Source organism: Gossypium hirsutum, chromosome D04 (assembly GCF_007990345.1).
Source record: "Gossypium hirsutum isolate 1008001.06 chromosome D04, Gossypium_hirsutum_v2.1, whole genome shotgun sequence".
NCBI classification, from domain to species: Eukaryota; Viridiplantae; Streptophyta; class Magnoliopsida; order Malvales; family Malvaceae; genus Gossypium; species Gossypium hirsutum.
Genome location: NC_053440.1, coordinates 7,395,872 through 7,405,097, shown reverse-complemented (window position 1 = coordinate 7,405,097; position 9,226 = coordinate 7,395,872). Strand labels below are relative to the sequence as shown.

The window sequence follows — 9,226 nt, the reverse complement described above, 5'->3', positions numbered from 1 at the left end:
CTCTCTATCTATGCCACCAATTCCCAATATTCTTCTAGTTTGACATTTCCACCCTAATTTTTTATTTTTATTTTTATTTAAAACAACTTACCCAAATAAATATTTTTTGTTTAATACTACTATTAATGTTTGGGACTTATCTAACATTGATTATTAATGTACGTCCCCTTTTTATAAATAGCGAGAACGAAAGAAAAGGAAACGCTACTAGAAATGGAAAAGGTGTAATTTTGTTTTCTGTCCTTATACTTTTTAAACTTTTGAAATTCAGTCCTTTTGTTTTTTATTTCGAGTAATTTAGTCATTTTACTTATCTGATTTTAGAAAAATTATAATCTAGTAGATAATATTGTTAATTGACTTGTGTTAAACATGTACCTTTAAAATTTAATACCTTCGAATGTACGACATATTTAAATTTAACAAAAATCATTAAAAATGTCGCGAGTAGAATAATTAAATTTCTAGAAATAAAAGTTGGTCCGCAAAATGTATATAAAAAAAACACTTTAATGGTTATTAATTTTTCACATCATATAAGTGAAAAATAGGTTTAATTTTTATTAAAGAAAATAACAGCCTTTATCTATGATAGAATATGTTTAAAGATTTATCTAATAAGAAAGTGACTTCTTTTAAGAAATGGATATTTCCTTTTTTTTAAAACGTGGTCGTGTTGCTTTAAAACATTTATATCACAAACGTCATTTTTTTTAATGTTGGATTTTTAAAATAAATAAATAAATAAATTGGTATTATTTGGTTCACGATGTTATAAATAAATATAAGGATGTATAATGGCACAAGAAAAATGAGCTTTAAATTAATTATCTTTGAATTTTGTATGTTAGTTTTATGGTCAGGGTGTTTATCGTTTTAAGTGTAATTTGGGTTCAAGGCACTAGTCGCGTTACTGTTAAGGCTTTGTTTTTCTTTTGTAATTCGTAAAAAAAAGGCTTAATGATCAGTTTGGTCACTAACGTTTACATGTTTTTGTCAAAATGGTCATAATTGTATTTTTGAGCCTTTTTTGGCTATCAACCTTTATTCTTTTTTTTTTTCAATCTGTTTTTTTTTCTAATAGATTTAATGAATAAATTCTAAGTTGCAATTTTTCTTTTCCTTCAAAAAGTTTTAATCTTTCATATGTTTGTTTACTGGGAAGTTTTTTTACTGAATTAATTTCTTTTAGATAATTACATTTATTTTCTTTAAATTAAGAGTTAATTTTTTAAATTTAAAGTATTATTTATTTATTTTATTATTTTCCACATGTAATTATCTTATTGGGTTATCAAAGTAATAAATTACATCTCATTAAAAATATTTCACATATGAAATTCTACATCATCCCCGTCAACTTTTGTAATGGTACTTTCATTAAATCTGTTAGAAAAATCATTCTGATAAAAAATGAATAAAGGTTGATGGCCAAAAAAGGCTTAAAAATAGAATTAGGGCCATTTTGACCAAATATGCAAACGTTAGTGGCCAATTGAACCCTGTGTGTTGACTTGATTTTAGGGCTTAAGTTTGAGTTGCGTTGCTGTTAGGGCTTTACCTTCCTTTTGAAATTCACCAAAAAAAAATTTATCCTTTTTCTATTATATTATTTATATGTACAATAAGTTAAATGATATTAATTGGGTTAATTAATAGTAAAATTAAGATGATCATGAAATTATGAGTTTTTTTCTTTTTTATGGTTCATCTATGGGAAATGATAAGATTGAGGTGAATTTACCTTTTAGGTTTAAATATCATTTATGTTTCCAAATAATATCTAAGCTGGCAAATTGATAGCCATTCATCATGTATTGGTAGTCAAGTTAATTACAACAATTAATCTTAGCATAAATTACTTTGAAAATTTGAACTTCTAACCACAAAAATAAACTTATTTCAAAGATAAATTATTTCTTATTTGTTTAAATTTGAATATTTGTATGTATAGATAAAAATATGAAACTCGAAAATAAATCGAAAAAGAAAAAAAACTCGTTTTTAAAAATAAGTATGGGTTAAGATAATATTTTTATACGATTAAATTAATTGTGAATATTTGATGTATAATTAGCATAAAAATTTCATGCACCAATAGTAAATAACAACACGAAATTCTATTATTGGTGAAATAAAATTAGAGATAAATACCAAAATTATACATGAACTTCGATCTAATATGTAATGTCATACATGAACTTTGATTTGTGCAATTTTATGTATTAAATTTTGACTTGATTCAATTTTCAGAAACCACTAACGACATTATCAAATTAGCATTATTTTACGTTGATATATTATATATACAAACTATTATATTAATTCGATATGGAAATGAATGAATGTATTTCTTTCTTTTAAATGTATACAATCGAATCGAAATCAAAGTTTTCATGTACATATATAAACTACAATTCAAATTTCAAATACATAATTACACCAATTTAGAGTTTATATATCAAATTAAATATTAAAATAAAGTTCAAGTTTAAATTTAATATTTCTCTAAAAAATAGTAAAACACTTGTTAATAAATACTAATAACTTTTTAAATATATATATAAACTTGAAACCTAAAATCCTAAACTTTAAAACAAAATCCCTATGTAAAACTCAACTTCTAAACAAAAAAATTTAAACCCGAAAATAATATAAAAACTTAATTATACTTAAATAAAATTATTAACATTTATTTGTAAGTCCTAAACTATTTTTTATTTTATCCAATGATAATATATCAATAATGATACATAAAACTCATGTAATGACTGTGCATTAAATATCATATAATTTTTATCCATTTTTTATACATATTTTAAATAGGAGTGTTCAATCGGTTGACAGAATCGAACTAGCATTAAACAAACTTTTTAAACTCTTAACTGTTAACTGAATTGAAATTTTTTCAAAATAAATTAACCAAACCGAACTATTAAGATTAATTAGGAAATTTTTATATTTTATTTTTGTTAAAACAAGTACAAAACATATCAAAAAATAAATTGTTAATGTTCATTTAACCGAATGAACTAAATTAAAATTAACCGAATTAACTAAAATTAGCTGAAATTAACCAAAATTAACTGAATTGGTAATATATAATATTGGTTTTTTGAAAGTTCGGTTAATTCGGTTAATTATCCAATTTCGAACCAAATTAATCGATAACCAAACTTTCAAAAAACTATTAACTGATTTCCGACAGAATTAGTTCAATTAATCGAATAATTCAATTTTAACCAAAATTTAAAAACCCTTAATTTTAGTTATGCCTGCGCCTAAACAATAATGATGACGCTTCGATCCAAACCCAACTATTCATTAACAGATTTATCAAAATATTAATTATTATGATTATTATTACTATTATTATCAAATGGGAATGACTCAAGAAAATGTTTTAGGAAATTTTTTAAAATTTGAAAAATTTCAATTTCATTTTAGAAAGTGAGAACTAATTCTGTTTTGAGCATCTTTTTCTGAGAAACCATATAATCTAAATTTTATTTAAAGAGAATATTGCCTATTTAAGAAAAAACAATTTATAAAATTATCTATAAATTTTAAAAAAAAATCATTATGAAGACAAATTTAAAAAAAAATACTTAATATTATGTGTTTGATGAAAAAGATGTTACTTTGTGAGGGTTTTTTTTTACATTATTATTATTATTATTTGTTGTATTTACTATTTATTTAAATATTTTATTTTATGAAATATATTTATTTATTTTAGATATAAATTATAACGAAAATAGTAAAAACCGTAATTTTTACTATCAAAGGAAATATAAAACTTAATATTATGAATTTAAATAATAAAATCTGGATTAAATTTAAATGAGATTTAAAGTTGGTAAGTAAAAATAAAAAAATAAAATAAAATGGAAATAATAAATGAAATACGAAATGAGATATAGATACTATATCTGCCACGCTTTATAAGTGGGTCACACTCTCTTTTTTCCGTTTCCTCTTTCCATACAAATCTGCAACAAAACCAAACGCGCAAAGCAAAGCCAAACATACTGAAAAAGGGCACAAATATATATATATATACACACACAGTTGCTTGCACGATCTTCAACCCAAAACGACCTTTTTGTGAGCTTCCATAGTAAACTCTTTAACCCCTTCTTCTATTTCTTATTTCTTTAGTTGCCTTAGCTTTCTGGTTAAGCAGAGACTTGTTTAATACTTGGACGTAATAATATAAAAGAAAGGTACTTCTTCTCCTTGCTTTTTGTTATCCATTTTCTTTCTTTTTTCGGCATTTCCTTACTTTTAAAAGGTTTTTATTTTTTGGGGGGGGGGGTTGAGAGAAAATGTTGTGTGGGTTTTGGTTTTTGGGTGGTCTGGAAATGTGATACTGGAGATGGGTTTGGAGTGAAAATCGAGTTTTTCTCCTGCTTTGCTTTGGGAGTTTCTTGTTTTATTTGTTTTGAATTATATGGATTTTCCTTTTCTTGTTCATTTTTTTTCTGGTAAAAGTTGCTTTATTATCGAACTCTTGAATTGTTTTTATAAAAAAAATTGTTTTAGTTGTGATTTTAATGAGATTTGTTGATGGAAGCTTAGTTTTTATGTTTCTTTTTGGTATGAATTTGAGGTGAGACATAGCCTTCATTGATGGATTATTGATCAGTTTCTAAGGTTGGTAGATTAGAGAATGATTCAACCCTTTCTTTTATTGCTTTGCCTAAATTGCTTGTTGATGTAATCCCCCAAAGAAATTGTTACCTAAAGAATTTGCTTTTGAATTCGTTCATATAGTTATTAACTGTTTGATTGAACAGTAAACCTTGTGGTACTGTATACTTGATGCTTTGTTTTTTTTCAGAAATTTTCCATTTTGATTGTACATTAAACAAAAAGAAATTTACGAAACACTACTTGGCTGTTTATTGTATTTACCGAAAAATGCTTTAATTGTTACAGTTGAATCAAACTGGATATGCCAAATGATTCTTTTTTTCTTTTTTTTTTATGACATTTCTAGAACAAGAATGTATGATGAAATCAAACTCAATTGTTTATATATGAAATGGTTGTATTTATCTCTTCCTTTTTTTTGTCCTTGTTCTTGTATGCTTTCTAGTTCATGCTGATTTTTGCCTCTCGAAGTTTACTTCAAGATTAACTCGATCATAGGAACTAGCTCCTAGTGACCTTTAATCTTTTATGTCTTGTTCTCCGGGTAGACAGATTTTGGTAATCGCTCGAGCCTAATGATATTCAGTATAATAGCAGAATAGAGCTAGATTGGTTCTTTTATATGCTTCATTCATCTAGCAGCCCCTTTTAATGTATTTAATCTACTTGAAAACTGACTAATATAGTTTTGGTTGGTTTTCAGGATTATCTGTTTTCTCAACTTTGATTCTCTTCTACATATCTGATGGCTGAGGAGAGTATTGGTTCACCGGTGACACTAGATATTTCTGGGTCAGACGGGGGCAATTTGAGAAGAAACTCCTTGGCAGTAGCAGATTCGGTGAGCAGCAGAGAAAAAACTCTTCCTCGTTATTTGAGAGCTTCTACCTGTTCGTGTCATGATTTCTGCAAATATGGAAAGAAGCATGAATCTGAAGAGATCGCTAGACATCCTTTCCGGAAGAGGATTGTGAAAAAGCTGTGTGATGAGCCAAATTTATTTCGGAGCTTAGACTTAGTGCAGAGGAAGCAGACATCCACAAGTGAATCCAAATCTTTTCCCAATTCCCAATCTCATACCCCTGATATGCCTGACACCATTGAGCTTCAGTTGCCCACTTGCTCTCCCGGTGGAAATAATTCTAGGATACATGGTGTTCAGTTGAAGAAAGAAAAGACATCAGCTGCAAAGCTTAAGTCCGAACATCCACCCAATTCCCATAGTCGCCACAAAAGCTCTGATGTTGTCACGGCTGAAGTGTCGACAAACTCTTCCAACAGCCAAATTCCTAGGAATGATGTACTGTTGGAGGAAAAAAAGACATCAATTGCAAAGCTCAGATCTTCACCCAATTTGAAATCCCGCTCATCCGATGCCTCGAAAGTCATGCAGAAGGGTGGATCAACAGCTTCTAAGAAAGTAGGAGTCTCTTCGAAAGAAGTCTCATCGAAACCTAATGACAAAGACTTTTCTAAAGCACTTGGTACTTCTTCGAAGCCGAAATCTCAGGCAGAAAAGCTTCCTTTGGCTTCTGCCCCTTCAGGAGCTTCAAGTGTTAAGAGAAACAGTGGAAGTAGTGATACAAAGATGGGGAAGAGGACTGTGACCTCCAAAGTAGCTGTAAAGAAAGCATTGGCATCGCCAAGAGCCTCATTGTCTCCAAGAGCTTCTCTCGCTAGAGCTACAAGTCTAACTGCAAGGAAGAACCTAAACTTAAAAGTTGTGCCTCTACAGAAGAATCAGAACAAAGTTGAAAAGGCTGAATCAGAGCAACCTCCCGATGAACAAAAGGTACGCAATAACAACGCACTTGAAGAGAAAACCCTGTATGTGATCAAGATGGAGACAGAAAATATGTTGTTGGAATCTGATAAAAATGAAAATTGTGCTGCTGAATTGCCTCCACCTGTTGCTTCATCTCCCAAGTCATCCTCCCTTACAATGTCTCCACCTTTGTCATCACATGGTGGGAGAGATGAAGATGAGTCTGAGTATACAGAGGATGACTATGAAGATGATGAAGATGAAACTGTAAATACTGAAGAAGTAGAACATTTGGAACGAGAAAATGGCGGAAGGTCCAGAAAGGGTAGGATGGTATTCTCCGAAGAAAAGGATAGCCGGCCTGTGAAATTATCTTTTAGGAGAGGAAAGGTTGTTGACATTCAGACTGAGAATAATGGTCCAAGGAGGCTCAAGTTCAGGCGAGGAAGATTACTTGGGGTCAACCAAAATATTAAGGCTGAGCGGAGAACCTTTAGGACAAGAGAAGTTGATGGCGACATGAATGACAATGAACCTGGTGGGGAAAAAGTTGTTTTGAGACACCAGGGTTTGCAGGGAAAGAAAGATGAAAAGGGTTTGTTTAACAATGTCATCGAAGAAACTGCTAGTAAACTCGTTGAAACCCGGAAAAGTAAGGTTAAGGCCTTGGTTGGTGCATTTGAAACCGTCATCTCCCTCCAAGACGGCAAACCTTCATCAAACACCGTCACTTGAGTTGTGAAGAACATCTCTAATAACAGTAGGTTTACAGGGAAGAGGGGGTAGGAGAATAAACCTAAGCTTTTGAGAGGTTACTCCGAGATTACACAGCTATTGAAGTTTGAAAGTAGATTTTCACTGTTTTGACTTCGAAACTCCTAGGTCTTGATTCGATCGTGAGATTCCGTGTGTACTGATCTTGACATACTTCACATACAGTCTTGCCAAGGGTGTGCTTCTTCTTTTTTTCCGAAGTTATACTACGAATGATTTTCTATCATGTGAATAAAGCAATATACTCATGACTTCCATTTACTGTTAGGAGATAATGCGGACGCCTGATAACTCAGATTTACGTAGTTGTGTCTTGTTTTTTCGTGGTTCATTTTGTGCTTTTTTTTTCTATTCTAGAAATGTCATGACTGATTCTGTTTTTGGTTGGTTTATCATAAGTGTGTGCATTGCTGTATATTCTATTCCAAAGTATCCTTTAAACATGTAAGGTATATATTTATGTTCTATACTTGTACTTGAATCCTACCAACATATTTTCATTCTCTTTGAAAGTTGAGGACACTCTTTTATTCTATCTTTTATTTGATGACCTCATCATCAATTATTAGAAATAATATATTAATCAAATAATAATTTTGGAACCTTTGAGGCTTCGGGTTTGAGTCTCGCATTATGTAAAATATGCGGTTTGTTTAGTTAAGTTTAATTATTGAATTTAGTGTTTGGAAGAATTGAATTTATTGGAATTGTTATAACTTCAATTTTTTTTTAATATTTAACTCAATAATTGTAGCTGGCTGCTATTATTATTATTATTGGTGGTGTTGTAAAAATTTGGCAACACCTTAGGTAATACCTCAATCTTGACCAAATCGTTAGGCCTGAGATATGAGATGATACATTCATTGCCGAAGTAATTATAATTTTGTTTCAATATTCATTGAGATAAATAATACAACAATTAAGTTATAAAACTTTTGAAAATATTGTTTATTAAAATCCAGGTTATAAGTAGGCTTACAAAAGCTCTCATGATACTCCGGTAACAAGTGAAGGACTAAATTGTAAAAATAATCAAAACAAGAGATGCGGCCGCAACATCAAAATATGGATGTCCCAACACCAAATGTAGTAACAAGATGTCACGACTTCATTTGAAGTGAGTCGCGACCAGGGAGATAGGATGTTGACGTCGCAACTTCAATAAGGGTGTTAGAGTTGTGTGACCCAAATTCCTTTTAAAGAAATCAAATACAGTGGCAAAATAGGAGGATCTGTGGGGGCGAAGGCCGAGGGCCGAAATACACTTCTTCTATTTGAAATTGATTGTACAGGTAGAATCCGTATAGAACTTCTCTCATCCTATTTGACATTGATTAGGATAGGTTTTCAACCTATAAATAGAAGTAGTCGAAACTCCTCTTGTATCATTTAAATTCGAAATTAGTGAATTTTCTTCTCCTTTGCCCGTGATTTTTTCCCGAAAGGGTTTCCATGTAAAATCTGTGTTCTTATTTTTCTTTTCTTATTGCTTTGCGATCGTTCTATATTACCATTATCGACGTTCAGTATTTACAAAGGGAAAGTCACGACCTTGAAAACAGAGAGCTCAATGTCACGACACTAAAAAATGCAAGTCGCGACACTAAAATCAATTAATTCTAATGCCGTAACTTTACCAAGGAATGTTGCAACTAGGGGATCAAAAACTTATTGTCACAACTTCGGGAGAGGAAAGTCGCGACTTTTGGAATAATTTACTCAAAAATGCCTTGTTTCAAACAAGATTACTAGGCACCAATCTCATTTGATCCAAAAATGACTCTAAGCATCACCTTAGTCATTCACATACTTGTTAAGTAAAAACTAATCATGCAATTAATTAATTAATTACCACATATCATATAAGCCTAACCCATAAATTTAAACATATTAGAGTGTCATAACTATCATTTAATATAAAACAATTTATATTTAACATAAAAAATTCATAATTGTTTAAAAAATGGTTTTTAATCAAATTTCTTAATTAGTAGAGAAATAATTTCAATAATATAATAATTTTAATAA

General features: G+C 30.1%; 1 protein-coding gene across 5 annotated transcripts; it reads left to right on the top strand.

Annotated features, from left to right (window-relative positions):
* Positions 1–3,950: 3,950 nt before the first annotated feature.
* On the top strand, positions 3,951–7,664 carry LOC107960365 (uncharacterized protein C1420.01c). Of its 5 annotated transcripts, none has more exons than XM_041091860.1 (2): positions 3,951–4,226; positions 5,360–7,664. In XM_041091860.1, exon 2 carries the CDS (start codon positions 5,402–5,404, stop codon positions 7,154–7,156), a length of 1,755 nt encoding a protein of 584 aa, XP_040947794.1. In that variant the 5' UTR covers positions 3,951–4,226; positions 5,360–5,401; the 3' UTR covers positions 7,157–7,664. The 5 variants fall into 5 exon arrangements, with proteins under 5 accessions (XP_040947794.1, XP_040947797.1, XP_040947796.1 ...); XM_041091863.1 differs by having other exon boundaries at positions 3,990–4,120; XM_041091862.1 differs by lacking the exon at positions 3,951–4,226 and adding an exon at positions 4,254–4,487.
* The last annotated feature ends 1,562 nt before the right edge of the window (positions 7,665–9,226 follow it).

What these genes read in the sequence shown, in the direction of transcription:
- LOC107960365 (XM_041091860.1), top strand. Translation starts at nt 5,402, where the DNA reads ATGGCTGAGGAGAGTATTGGTTCACCGGTGACACTAGATATTTCTGGG.